The sequence below is a fragment of the Chironomus tepperi genome, unplaced genomic scaffold, assembly GCF_022539635.2.
Source record: "Chironomus tepperi strain 1889 unplaced genomic scaffold, CSIRO-AGI_Ctep_v1 contig_219, whole genome shotgun sequence".
Taxonomy (NCBI): Eukaryota; Metazoa; Arthropoda; class Insecta; order Diptera; family Chironomidae; genus Chironomus; species Chironomus tepperi.
Window position 1 is genome coordinate 244,117 of NW_027226341.1, and position 14,465 is coordinate 258,581.

The following is a 14,465-nucleotide window of genomic DNA, read 5'->3' on the forward strand; positions in this document are numbered from 1 at the left end:
GAAATAATAATTTCGAACAAACTTTCCATGAATGTTATTTTTTTCTTTCGAAAATTCAAAATTGAATATTCAGTTACATAATATAAAAAACTAGAATATCTTGAACGGTCTTGAACAACATGAAAATTGACACATTTTATTAAATCAATTATTTTTAAGACAAAAAATCTAACATTTCAAAATAGTTTTCAAATAAAATCTCGAAAGATCATTTTAAAAATGCAATAACCGTGAATAATCATTAAAAAAAATACATATAGAATTAAGTAAAGAAATATTAAAAAGAAATGTTTCGGTTATAATCAATAATAATAAATTTCAACAATATATATATATATATATATATATATATATATAATATATATTTAAACTATATATATATATTTTTTTTGCTTGTTAATCACTAATAATTAGTTAATGTTATATGTAAATGTTAAAAATCCTTATCCCAACCAGATAAATCATCCGGTGGTAATGGTTCGCTATCATTAGGATATTCATCGAAATTTGAAGTATCAATAACACTTTTAACAGTTGGTAATATGGGTGGCGTCAATGTTTTATTACGCAATCCTTCCCAATAGAATCCATCAAACCATCTAATTTAAAGCGTAAAAGATAATTATTCAAAATTAAAATAATTTAATATAAAAATAAACGTACTTATGCTTTTGAATTTCTTGTATTCCTCCACGTTGATAGCCTAAACGTTCTGATGGATTGTCACGACAAAGCTTTTTAATCAATGCGGTGGCATTTCTTGTGATATTTCTGGGAAATTCTATGGCATCAATACCTTTCAAAATAATATTATATGTACGCATAGGATCTGGGCCAGTAAAGGGAGGTGTGCCTAAATTATAAAAAAAGTACATAAAAGCAAATTTACCATAAAACTTATTAAGCACTTTACCTGTTAAGAGTTCAAACATCAGAACTCCCAGTGACCAATAATCTAATTATGTTATAGGAAATAAATTAGAAATAAATAAGAAGCATTATTTTTAATTTCATTTATAAGATTCAATAATATTTTACCAGCACTAATGTCATGTCCACGATTAAGAATAACTTCTGGTGCAACATATTCTAAAAAAATTAAAATTTTTATTTATCTTGGTTATTTCTTGAATTTCTAACTTAAACACTGAATATCTACTAAGCAAAAGAGTTTTTAGGTGGTGTATGTACAAAACAAATATAAAGAATTGATTTGAATATAAAATAATAAAATATTCTCCCACCAATCATGGTTGGAAGATTTTAATTTAAGGATTAGTCGGGCTTCTATCGAAATTTGTATAATAACAAACAAATCTCAAAAAGTTTAACAAAATATTTTTGATTTTACCGAGTTATATGTTTTGGAAAATAAATGTTTTCAAGATGATTTCAACGGGTTACCGACAAAATCCCACTGTACATTAGCTCACTGACATTTTCCTACTCGTACATTAGCCCTCTGGTACATATGCCCACTGGTATATTAGCTGGTTCACATGTCCACAAGTGGAAAAAAATTTAAAAATTGTTTTTTTAAATAATATTTTAAATTTTTTTTTAATATTACTTGATTTTATTGTTGACTGGATACTATGTGCCAATTCTAAATACATAAATTTAGAGTTGTCCGATAAACAAACAAATTTGCCTTCTTGTAGGCTTGCCTAGCAAATGGCAATACTGTCTAGCCAAAGGGAATAATTTTTGCCAATAGTAAATATGCCTATGCCTAGGAGAACCTAGCGTAGATTTGAGTAGGTACTTACTAAGTTAAGTAAATAAGTCTACAGGTAATGCCTATGATAAATTTTTTGCCTTTGGTAGCAAATCGATAGGTGACAACTCTGCATTAATCTATAATTTCTTAATCAGTAGCTTTCTTCATAATATTTAATCTACACTCAAAAACAGTCTGCATTTCATTTATCTTCAAGACCAATCTCTATGATATGCTCTATGAAAACAGTCAGAACATTAACTTGGGAACTAGTTGTCTAATTAAGGCTAAATGTTTGTGTCAATTACATCAACTTTAAAACGGGAAGCTTTTTCTAGTACATTAAGACGCTTCATTGATGAAGATCTTGATTTGTATCAAACAAGAGACTTGAAGAAAAACCAAAAACTCATGGGAAGAAGCTAATGATTAAGAGAGTATAGACTTATGTATTGAGAATTGACACACAGTATCCAGTCATCTAAATATGTATAATGCTTGAAGGGCCCAGTCCTATGAGCTGGAAGCACTGCAATTTTAAATCTGTTGTACCACACAATTTAGACCTAGAGTTTATAGTGAGATCCGAACCACTTGCAAGCTCTGAACATTGCAAAAACTGTACGTTAAAACTCGTGTCCGCAAGATTTCGTACAGAAAGTCATCCAAATACTTGTATATCCTTGTATACCTAGCAGTGGAGACACATTATGTGCCAAAGACCTCAAAACTCCACACGAACCGAGCTTCATAACTAGAACGGTGAAATGGATGATGCCATTTCACCGTTATCCAGTCATCTAAAAAATCATGTGATATTTTTTAAAAAAATTATAATATAGCTACCTTAATCAAAGAAAAAAAAATCTAAAAAAAAAATTTAAAATAAACTTTTGTTAAATATCACTTCAGGGGGTATATGAACCAGAGGGATTATGTGCCAGTGGACATATGTACCAGTGGGTTTATGCACTAGATGGTTAATGCACTAGAGGGTTAATGTACCAGTGGGCAAATGTCAGTGGACTAATGTACCAGTGAGCAAGTGTCAGTGGGCAAATGTCCTGCACCCGATTACGACAGTAGTTACTGCTTAATATTCGAGAAAACAGCATTCAAAAAATGGTGTGTTGAATGTATTTTTAAAGGATTTTTTTTGAATTTTATCGGAAAAAATGGCTTTGTTTATCGTAGGTATATCAATTGTTTTTGTTATATTTTTAGGTTAATTAATTAATTATAGTAAATTGCTGAATAATTAGAGCGATCTGTTATTAAAAATTATTGTGATTTTATGAGGAATCAAACATTAGAACAAGATGTTAATTAAGGTGAAATCAAAAATTTCGTTAAAAAAAACCAGGATTGAAATATTTTTACTAATTTCATCAAATTAAGTTAAATAGCATAGTGAGATCAGAATCAATGAATAAATGTGCATAGGAAAGGTAATACGATGCAATTTATACCTTATAAATTACAAATTTAGCATATTTAACTTCAATTAGGTATTTGGAAATGTAAACAAATGAAGAAAATTCATGGAAATTTTAAAAATTATTAATGTTTTCTAGTCCTAACTGATTGTCAACGTCTAAATATATCATTTGAAAACAATTAAATTATTTTATCTAGTTTAATTAATGACATTTTGGTAGTGGCTTATTAACGAATCCAAAAAAATTTTCAGTCAAATTTCTTTACTAAGCCAGTGGCTTAGTAACGGGTAGTGGCTTATAACGTAAATTCAGGGTATATATATATTGATAACAACATATTTATCTCTCATATCATATATTTTAGCTACAAAGTTATTGCTATATTGAATTTTCGTATTTTTTTTCGCCAATGATACCTAAGCGTTTTGCTTAGAATATGATTTCTGCAGTATCAATTGATATTTTGATACATAAAAACATTCATATTTATGCATTAATTACGAAAATATCAAGCATGATGGGAAATTATTAAATTATTATCGATAATTTAGGCTGAATTGGTATTTATAGCAATCGAAGTTTTTAAAGTTAACTACAAAAAAAAAATTAAAAAGTGTATTTAAAGAGGCGGAGCTTAGAACGGAATGACAGTTGTAATAAAGAACTAAATTATATATTATAAAAATTACCAGGAGTTCCACAAAATGTCCATGTCTTAAAGTGTCGACCACTTTGTAGCTTTTTAGCAAAGCCAAAATCAACTATGGAATAATAGAAATGTTTTAAACAATTAAATTTCATTTATTTTTCTTACAAACCTAATTTGACGTAGCCAGATACATCCAACAAAAGGTTTTCAGGTTTGAGGTCTCTGCATTTTAAAAAAGAAAATTTATTTGAAAATGTATATTGCAAGAGAATTATGTTCATACCTATATATTATGTTTCTAGAGTGTAAATAATCAAATGCCTCCACAACGCAAGCTAAATATGAATCATTTATGTTATACATTAAGTCATATATTTTATTTTAAAATGGGAATATTATGAAAATACCTGTATAGAAACGAGTAGTTGAATCATCAAAATGTCCACGATCTCTTAAAATCGTCCACAATTCACCACCTAAGCAACTTTCCATTAACATATACAAGTATTTGCGATCTTTGAACGTTTTAAAAAGTTTAACAATGAAATCACTATTTGCTTCTACCATTATTTCTTTCTCTGACATGATGTGTTGCTGTTGCCTTGTTTCAACTATTTGAGCTTTTTTCATTTGTTTGAGCGCATATGAACGAGTTGTATCATCTTTAATTTGAACTAATTCGACACGTCCAAATCCACCAACACCAAGTGTGACAATAACTCTTAAATCCGTAAGTTGAACATCACGAAATTCTTCATTGATTCTGTAATTTTGTTAATTCACAAAATTATATTTTAATTAATAAGGTTATAATGACTTGGGTATTTAAATTAGAACATTGAGACTTAAAATATTTCCATCCGATTCATGGACAAAACTTCATCCGGAACAATACGAAAGATTGAATGAAGTTCAGTGTAAACACCTTAAATTTACTAATATTTCATCTTACCAACGTATTTTTCCTTTTATTTAAGATTGATAGCAGTAATAAGTAACGATTTAATTAGTCTTATGAAGTGTTAATAATATTTAAAAATAAATCATTAAGATAATTTTGAATTAATAGCTGAAAATTTTGATGATTTATAGTTTTAATAAAAAAAAAAAAAATTAAAAAATTTTTGGACGTTGTTGATTCTAGTTAAAGATAACAGATTTTTTTAAATGAAAATTTTAGTTTCTGATTACTTCGTACCTTCTTCTTTCGATAGTACTTTCATCCGTATATCGATTTTTTACTTCGTCTAAGTTAGAAATTAGTTGGATAAATGTTTCTCGATCTATCACCAAACATGTTACTCCTTCTTGTGAATCGCATATGATATTTGCTGTTCTCAAATCGTCACTATAAGAGTTATTTGTAATATTTGTAATAATTTTGTAATAATTGTATTTATTGTATTATATAAAAAAAAATCTAAATGTTAAAGTACTAACCCTTGAAGAGCTTTCTCTCCAAAGAAATCTCCTTTGCCTAAAGTACGAATAAATTTCTCTTCGAAAGAATCTTCGGGTCTTATTGTTACACGAACTTGTCCTTTTGATATGATAAAAAAAGTATCTCCTCGTGCTCCTTGCCGAATGATATAATCTCCCTTACGATAGTAACATTCTTCAAGCACATCTGATATTTTTATCAAGGTATCTTCTGAAAGATCCTTGAATGTTGGGACACTGAAAATATTAGAAATATTTATACATAGAATTTTATTTGTAATTTACATTTCAATTAATATTCTAATTAAAAAATTGAGTTTTTGAATATATGTTCAGGGAAACTATCGGCAATGTAAATAATAAATACCTTTTAAGGAAGTCTGTATATTCAGTTTGCTTGATCAAACCAGTTCTCATCATAATTGTCTGGAAGCATTGTCGCTCTATAGCCCATAATTTACAGTCTGATACAGCAGTTATTGTCGCAGTTCTCTGACAGTTGTATAATATTGCTAATTCTCCTAAAACTTTTGCTCCAGACAATGTTGATAAATATTTTCCTTCGCGTGATACTTCAACGCGTCCCTCTTTATGTATGAAACGAAAGGGAAAGTTCATTTATGAATAGACAGCATACAGAAGAAGAGAAAAAAGAGAATTATTTTCAAAGCTATCAAAAGAGTATATTTGTAAGTGAAAGTGACTAAAGTTTTGTAGCAGAGTTCACTCACATTTTTTAAATTTTAATCAGAGTTTTTTCTCTATTTAAAATCTATCCGTATATTTCTTAAACATCAATTTTAAAATTAAATTTAAAATTTTCCTAAAAATACCTATACAATTTTCTATTTATTGTATATAGTTGTTAATTCCTTTTTCATTTTAAATATTTTTTTTTTTTAATTTAATTTTAACTTAATATAAAATATTAGCATTTATGTTTATCTGTTTCAAAATTTAGTTGAAATGTAAATTAAAAACATGAATTGAAATAATCACTTTTTTTAATTATTATCTCATGGTCAAGCAACTTAAAATTCTGTCACAATATAATTTAATCAGTCTATAATTTGTGACTAATTCTTCTAAAACTTAAAATTATATTTGAGATTTGAAAATAATCTAGAATTTATTTCGCATTTTGGTATTCATTCATATACTTGTACATTCTTTAAAGAACCGCCATTAATTCATTTACAAAAGCATGCAGTTTAAATGGGTATTCCTTTTTCTTCTCAATATTTCATAACCATTTAAATGCTATTGTGATAAGTTATGCAATTGTTTCATATTAGTCATTCAAAGCAATGAAAACACATCTTGTAACTTTGAGCAGCGTAGAAATATTTTTCTAGCTTGTGAATATGTTGTTTTAATATGGAAAAAATCGACGAAGCATAATATTTTCATTCATAAAAAATGTGTGGTACATACTTACATTAATATATTCAGTTAAATTTTAATTTTTTTACCTTTAAGTTTGCCATCATTATTTTCTTTAGATATATTATCTTTATTTAAATTTCCAGTACGTCTTTTGCGTGTATAGGAGTGAACAGGAACTATTAAGCGAGGTCGAGGTATGGAAAACGTTTCTAATTCTTTAGATGATTTAATATTGTTTTCATACAAAATAGGAGAAGCAGATAAAGTCGATGTACTTGAAGATTTACTATCTTTTGCTTGTAGATTTCTTTGAAAAGACTCATTTAATTCTGAAACTTTTGTTCTTTGACTCTTCTGACTCTTTGATCGACCTAAGAGAACTTTTGGAATTTTAGAGCCAGTTGATATCGTATTGTAAAACAATTTAGTTAAACCACTTTTTTTCTCTTTCTTCAAATTTATATTACAATCGTTTGAATATATTTCAAATTCTTTGGCAGATTCGCTTGACTTTGAATTCTCAATGTCTCGTATTGTATCAATAGCATCCAATTGATTCATTTTGGTTTTTTGTTTTCCTACAGCTGCTGTTGCTGTTGCTGAATTAAGTATTATTTTTGACGTTAAATTTTCTGTTGCAAAACTTGAATTTTGTAACTTTTCATTACCTTCATTCAAAGTACGAAAATACATTGTTTTATAACAATATGATTTATTCGCTTGATTTCCATAGTTTGGATTGTTTAGTCTAATATTTTCAAATTTATCATTTAAAATATCACAGTCTGATTCGTTATCACAATGGCGATCTAATTTATTTACTTTATTGATTCTATTTTCTTCTCTTTTATTAAAGCTCCATTGATTTTGTAAAGAGCCTTTTAAATCTTCCTTTTCTCTTTTAAAATAATTTCTTGATGTTGTAGGTTGCTTTACAATTACTGTCTGAGATCTTTTTATAAATGTATCGGTGCTTTTTGCATTTGAAAATGGCAGGTAGTCTGAAGAGTGCCAGTTATTTTGCGAATGGTTGTATAAAGGATTTGAAATTGTAGTATTATTTTTTTTCTGAATATCACAGTCCCATTCAGCATTACTTTCTGTTTTGTTTTTGCTTACTTTTAATTTAGACGGACGATAACCTATTTCAATATTTTTTCTCTGTTGGTTTGTTTCTAGTTCTCTTAGTTTATCTACACGTTCTTGATAATATCCCAAGGATGAAACGTTGTGACTAATTCTTGATAATTTAACGCCTTTTGTCAAATCTTGCTTTTGGTTTGAAGTATTCCAATTAGCTTCATACATTACTCCCAAAGAATTGTAATTGCCAACATAAAAGTTGGCATCTATTGCATAACCAGGATACGATTTTAACTTCATTATTTCATTCAATTTATCTTATTTATTATTTAAAATTTAATATCTAACACATTTTTATTAATTAATTGATTGGCAATGACAGAAACGTTTAAAAATATATATATATATATATATATATATATACCATCCTCTTTTTTCACTTTCCTTTTTTCATTTATTTATTTTTATTATTTGTCTTTTTTTAGTAACTTTTGGTTTCTTTTTTATATTAAGAAAATGTAATAAAGAAATGGAATTCGATTTGAGATCATTTTTGAACAATAGTTTTTAACACTGTATTGACTTAACCTTCGAATTCGCATTTTCCATACTTTTACTGAATAAAGGAATTTTTTGCTGAAGGTCTTTATGCTTACACTTCAACGTCTCGTACACGAATAAACAAGTTAAACTATTGCTCACAATTTGGCTCTTTTTTAAACCACACACACAAGATGTATTTTTCTCTCACTCTCTGTGTCTTTTGCTATACATTAACAAAACAAAGATTTCTTAATCTTTTTAACACTGTCTATAATTTTAACATTTTATTTTTTTAGGAGTTAAAGTAATGTGAATTTTTTTTAGTGCTTAGTTAATGCCAATTATTCACTAAATAATTTAGTTTTGTAATGTAATATGTCTGCCAAAAAAAATAACAGCAGATTCATTCACAGATTTTGTTTTTTGAAAGATATTATCTGCGGAAGAAAGTTTTTCTTGTTCAAAAATAAATTTTTCTTCTGCAGATTGTGTCTGCGCATAGATTTAACAATCAATTTTAAAAGAATGTTTTAAGGTTTTTAAAAAGATTTTTCTGCCGAAGATTAAATTTACATTGTGACATAATCTGCACTTAAGTTTCAAAGTTTGATTATTTATCATAATATTAGATTTAAAATTTTTTGTTCAATCTGCTACATATGTCACTAAAACTTTCTTCATGAAATAAAAATTAAACAGAACAAAAACCATTTTTTTTTATATTCACACCGTTTTTCTAAATATTTAATTTGTTTGCATAGCAAATTGCATATATTTCAGGCTAAGTTATTATAATTATTTAATTAACAAAAACTGCAAGTTTTTCATTCAGGACAGATCTAAAAAACATTTTTTTCGAAAACGAAATTTTTGTAAAATTCTCGAACACTTTTTGTTTTGCTTAAATTTTTTCAATTTCTTTTTCTTTAAATATTATCAGCTGGACTAAAGCAATAAGAAGTTAAATATTTGTGTAAAAATATTTCAGTACCGTTTATTCGAGGATTACCCTTGAAAAATTTGAATATATTTTTCATTTTTATTCTAAATTATTTTTATTATAATTTATGAGTATAATTGTCAATATTACTAATCTTTTAAGAGAAGAACAACAAAATTGATGGATGTTATCTCATGATAGCTAAACGGGTTTTATTATAAAAAAAAAAAATTCTTACCTTCCATTACGTATACAATGCTTCCCACATCACCTTCCTATAATTATCAACATTTTAAATTTTTAACTAATTATAATTTTACAATAATTGTACCTTAATAATAAGACTCCCAGCTCCATATTGCACAGGATACATACAATCAACAATTTCTCGAATTTGGGTCATTTCTAAATTTTTCATAAAATCATTGTCTAAAATTGCAGACTTTATAATCTGACGAGAACTAAAATAAAAAAAAAAAAAAAAAATGAATAATGATTTTTTGTTGTTTTTCACCAAATTTTCACAAAAATAAAGCAAACTGATTGTGATAAATGCTTACGCTGAATCTTTTGGGACTTTAACTAAATCATTGTTTGCTCCTGTAATATGGGACAATGGTTCAGCTGATATTGCTGTTCTTTTTAACCGTAAATGTTCATTCGGAACAACAACACGAGTATTTTCCAAACCAGGACCAATTTCAATAAATAATTCATTCTCATTTTTGTGTTGTTCTAATATAGATTTTGTAAAAGGTCTAATCTAGAAAAATTGGATAAACGATTACATGAATGAATTTAATCATTCTTGAAAAAACAACATTACCACTTCTCGAAATTTATCCAATTGCCGACTCATTTCTTCAATACGATCATCTTTAGATAATGATTCTTTTTGTACAAATATAAGATTGTCAGAAAGTCTTACAATTTTCCTATTTAATTCTTTAATAAGATTATCGCGATCTTTTAGTTCTTTTTGTAATTTATTCAATGTAGAATCTTGAGTTGTTGTAGGAATTGAATTTTCGTCTGATATTTCTTTAACAATTTTCATACAATTTGGACAACTCTTGCACGTAATTGTGTCCTTAAGTCTTTTATATTCTTCTTTCAAGTAATTTATATTGATATCGCGATTTCGTAGATCTTTTTCTAAGCATATCAATCCTTCATTTTTATTTTTAAGCGACTCATAAAGAATTTGCAACTCTTGCCTAAGAGCGATAACAGTGTCTTCTATATTTTTTCGCTCCATATCAGTGCATAAACTTCAAAATCTACTTTTACTATTATATTTATGGAAAAAAATTGATTATTAAATTTCATCTGACCACTCAACACTTTGTTTTTCATAATATTTCATTTTTCAAAAAACGAATAGCACAAAGTGAATAGATTGATTATTATTTTAAATCAAAATACAATTGATTCCATTGTTGTCGAATAAAATTCATTATGGTGATGATATGTAATCATTTCATAAATAGCAATCACGAGATTATATTATGTGCTCATAGTTAAAATATATCTTTATTTTTGTAATAAAACTTTTAAACTGTTTGAATGATTGATATATTTTTCTTATAATCAAGTCAGTTTAAAAAAAATAGTAACAAAAATAATACAAAAAAATGAGAGGCCTTTGCACATATTAATTTGTGTATGTTACGAAGGGTAGTGTCGATGATGTCATTTTAATTGTAGATTGAGGACATATTTTGTTTTCACCTTTAATATTTTTTTATTTAGCTTTACTTTTCTTTACTATTCGGTTCAATTAAAAATTTACAAGAAAAATTATTTCATTTGGATATTATTTTGAAATTGAACATTTATAAGCATAATTTGTCCTCTTTTACTAGTAACATTGAATGTGAGTCATATCATTAAAATATGCACGAAATACTTTATAGCTTTAAAATATCAACTAATCAGTAAAAAGGTATACTATAAAAACAACAATTGTAATGAATAAAAAATGGAAAGAAAAGTAAAATTTATAATAGCTTAAATACATGCTAGTAATAAAAAATGAAATTGAAAGCAAAGTGTCAAGGCTGATCTATTTCTTTTTTACAATGAAGTCGTGAAGGTTGAAAGATAATTACTGCTTAAATTTTTTATTTTAAATCGCTAAATTTTTAATTCCACTTCAAAATTTATTGTATTCTATTTGTTTAATGAATTTAAAAATTTAAAGCTAATTTTTGTGAGACAGAATATATTATTAAACTATTTTAATTTTCACTGCTCTCGACGCAAACTCACAAAACGCACTGAGGAGCAATTATTTTTCTATAAAATAGACTCGCTATGTTTTGATGTCAAAGATATAACTTTTCACACATTAAACGACTGAAAGACTTACGTAAAATTTATAAGAGAATAAATATTTTTAAATGTATGTTAAGAGACTGAGAGATACTTGCATCCAATTTCTCTCGCATGTGCGTGATCAAATATATAGGAGTTGTATTGAAATTCTTATGTACATTTAAGATCAATATGATTGATTAACATTAAAATATCATAACCCGAAGAACATAAAAGCTCTATTTATATTCCATATTAAAGCCACACGGGTTTAAAAAAAATGTTATTTTAAATATTAAAAAACTTTTCTTTCATGATAATTATATCACAATCAACATGCTTTTTCAATAACTTTTTAAGACTAAAATCTTTTACTCACCAATCATTCTTTTCGTATTTTGGAAAAGCTACATTTAAAAGCTCATGCATTGAACTTTGACTTTGTGGTTCAGCTGATATACCTTGAGCACGTTGTCTTTGAATATTTCTTCCAAGTTTTCGGTTCATGGCACCACTTGCACGACTAAATGGGAAAACACTTTGAAATTTATCTAAATGACTTTTTAAATTTGCAATTTCATCATTTTTTTGATTCAAAAGTAGCTCAAGCTCTTTAATTCGAACATCTTTACATTGAATAATCTTAATAAGTTCCTTTTCTTTGTCTGTTAACTGTTGCTCCCTTATTTCTTCCATATGTATATCATTAACGTAACATTCATTGATGTTTATATTTCCAACTGCATTGTTTAAAAAATCATTTTTTACTAATTCCATTTGAGAAGAAATTAAATTATTATTTTGTGAATCTTTTGGTTCTGTTTCTAATAAAATTTGTTGTCTATTAGCATCATCGTTCTGATGAATAATCATTGGCATATCACCACCAATATTATTATTATTTTGCAAATTCATATCTTCGTTGTTGATCATTTTTGTTGTATTCAATGGTATTTGCAAAGTTGAAATATTTTCACTTGCATGAAGTTTATTGAAAAAAGTTGTAACGTTAAAATTATCAATAGCACTCGCAAGAGTTAAGGTAGTTTGAGAACTTTGCTCAACGGCCAATGGCCCTATAAATGTAAAGTTATTATTATTAATAAGAAAGAAAGATTAGAAAAACTAGGTAAAAAATACAATAGAATTTAAGATAACTTACGTTGGGGCCCTAAGCAAAACCCGTTAAAGCACAATCTCATTCAATTTTTATTCTACATTCCATAGTAAACATAAATCTAAAGATAAAAGGAAAATATTTTTTGATTAACTCTAAAATATTATAGCAAATTATTTGTCATTTATGTGATGGATAAACGACGCATAAATTTAGAGGTGTGAATATGAAGATAAAGATGACAAAAAAATTATGAAGGACATGTGTGTTTACTTTTTTGAATGGCCACTAAAAATTTAGTGTTTTGATACTTAATAACACTAATATTGTTATTTATTTTTAAATCTTTCTTCATTTTTGACTTTAAACAAATTATTTAATAAATATATTATTTCAAATAAATTATATTTTTCTGGTTGTAGCTTATTAAAAATTCTTATATTCTGTATTAAAAATATTAGAATAATTAGTAATAAAATGTACAGTACACTGACAGTACCTTAATAAATCAGAAAATAGTTTTCTTTTTATTTTTATTATCATTTTGTATGTCAGTGCAATTCTATCTAATCAAAGTACTTAACTACTTGAAACTGAAGATAGAAAATTGTTGACAACACACATAATATTGATAATCATATATTGATAGTTTAAATTTTATATAGTATGTATATATTTTACATTAAAAGAAAATAAAAAACGAATGAATTAAATGCAATTAGAATGATCAAGTAAAAAAATAATAAATGATCATGTGAACTGATGTGAACAATATTAACAACATCAATTTCATTGGAATATATCTAAATTTTACGAGATTTTTCTGCTTTTCACTTGATATGTTATTATTATTATTTTTTTTAAATTAATATCAATTAATATTGTTTCTTTTTTAAATTTTTGTGACTCTTTATTGCATTGAACTAAAAATTAACTAAACTAAATGGTAATGCATGCAAAATATTCATATTAATAATTTAATTTTTGCTTTATTTTATTTCAAACATGTGACAACTTCATATTGTGATTACCAATTAGCAAGTTTTAAAGTTTAGTCCAAATAAGTATTTATTATACTCTATAACATATAATAACTATAACTATATATTACCTATTTTCTCCCGTCAAAAATATTTATATTGCTCCGCAAACTGGCGAAAAGCACACTGAAACTTTTTCCAAAATACGATGAGGTTTACACTTCTTTTCAGTTTGTTGTTGTTGTGAGTTAGCAAGTTTTATATGTATTTTATATTATTATTCCACAATTGCCGTCTTTTAATTTATTTTATGTGTACATATTATTTTACCAACATTTCGATTAATCAATTTTGTCACAGTATTGATTACCATAGTATGAATAAAATCCATACAACTACATAAAATATTTAAATTATTTTTAGTTAGTTCACTTCTGTTATTGTTGTAAATAATTTAAAATATAAAACAAAATTAAGAATTTAACAAATATAATTATTTATCGAAAAATATTTTCGTTAACTTGAATAAGTTAAATAAATATCTGTTAATTTAGAAAATAGATCAAGAAATTATAAATCGTATGCATGTGACTTATCTTTTCAAAATAATTTTTTTTATAAACTCTAAGCAAGTGATAAAGAATATCTATTTTTAGAAATTTTAATAAGTTCTTTATATTATAATGAAAATGTCAAAAATTTAACACTTATTAAAATTCCATAGAGTTTACAATTCCAGGATCACAACAGAAATTGTATTTTTAACCTCTTTCACCTTTAATATCTCATTATTTTTTATTTTCAGTTCTTGCAAAAATTTCTTTACATTTTAAAGAAGTCAAAATTTTGAGA

At 26.2% G+C, this 14,465-nt stretch overlaps 2 protein-coding genes across 4 annotated transcripts; both read right to left on the reverse strand.

Moving 5' to 3' along the window:
- Nucleotides 1-100: 100 nt before the first annotated feature.
- for (cGMP-dependent protein kinase for) lies at nt 101-14,028 on the reverse strand. 3 transcript variants are annotated; one of them, XM_070640696.1, is made up of 16 exons: nt 13,745-14,028; nt 12,679-12,754; nt 11,896-12,592; nt 9,532-9,661; nt 9,439-9,475; nt 5,616-5,835; nt 5,249-5,485; nt 5,007-5,156; nt 4,216-4,571; nt 4,092-4,143; nt 3,978-4,030; nt 3,849-3,920; nt 1,039-1,089; nt 914-955; nt 664-853; nt 101-599 (listed from the first exon to the last, which is right to left on the reverse strand). In XM_070640696.1, exons 2-16 carry the CDS (start codon nt 12,716-12,718, stop codon nt 434-436), a joined length of 2,493 nt encoding a protein of 830 aa, XP_070496797.1. In that variant the 5' UTR covers nt 12,719-12,754; nt 13,745-14,028; the 3' UTR covers nt 101-433. The 3 variants fall into 3 exon arrangements, with proteins under 3 accessions (XP_070496797.1, XP_070496796.1, XP_070496795.1); XM_070640695.1 differs by lacking the exons at nt 9,439-9,475; nt 9,532-9,661; nt 11,896-12,592; nt 12,679-12,754; nt 13,745-14,028 and adding exons at nt 6,721-7,233; nt 7,303-8,040; XM_070640694.1 differs by lacking the exons at nt 9,439-9,475; nt 9,532-9,661; nt 11,896-12,592; nt 12,679-12,754; nt 13,745-14,028 and adding an exon at nt 6,721-8,041.
- On the reverse strand, nt 9,757-10,741 carry LOC139090500 (uncharacterized). Its single transcript, XM_070640213.1, has 2 exons — nt 10,027-10,741; nt 9,757-9,963 (listed from the first exon to the last, which is right to left on the reverse strand). The coding sequence occupies exons 1-2, from the start codon at nt 10,456-10,458 to the stop codon at nt 9,757-9,759; spliced, it is 639 nt and encodes a 212-aa protein (XP_070496314.1). The 5' UTR covers nt 10,459-10,741.
- Nucleotides 14,029-14,465: the final 437 nt, after the last annotated feature.

What these genes read in the sequence shown, in the direction of transcription:
- for (XM_070640694.1), bottom strand. Translation starts at nt 8,017, where the DNA reads ATGAAGTTAAAATCGTATCCTGGTTATGCAATAGATGCCAACTTTTAT. An exon ending in TCTAGAAACATAATATATAG is followed by an intron (nt 4,031 to 4,091) that starts GTATGAACATAA and finishes TTTAAAATGCAG; the next exon opens with AGACCTCAAACCTGAAAACC. An exon ending in TGGACATGACATTAGTGCTG is followed by an intron (nt 956 to 1,038) that starts GTAAAATATTAT and finishes TAACATAATTAG; the next exon opens with ATTATTGGTCACTGGGAGTT.
- LOC139090500 (XM_070640213.1), bottom strand. Translation starts at nt 10,458, where the DNA reads ATGGAGCGAAAAAATATAGAAGACACTGTTATCGCTCTTAGGCAAGAG. An exon ending in TGGATAAATTTCGAGAAGTG is followed by an intron (nt 9,964 to 10,026) that starts GTAATGTTGTTT and finishes CAATTTTTCTAG; the next exon opens with ATTAGACCTTTTACAAAATC.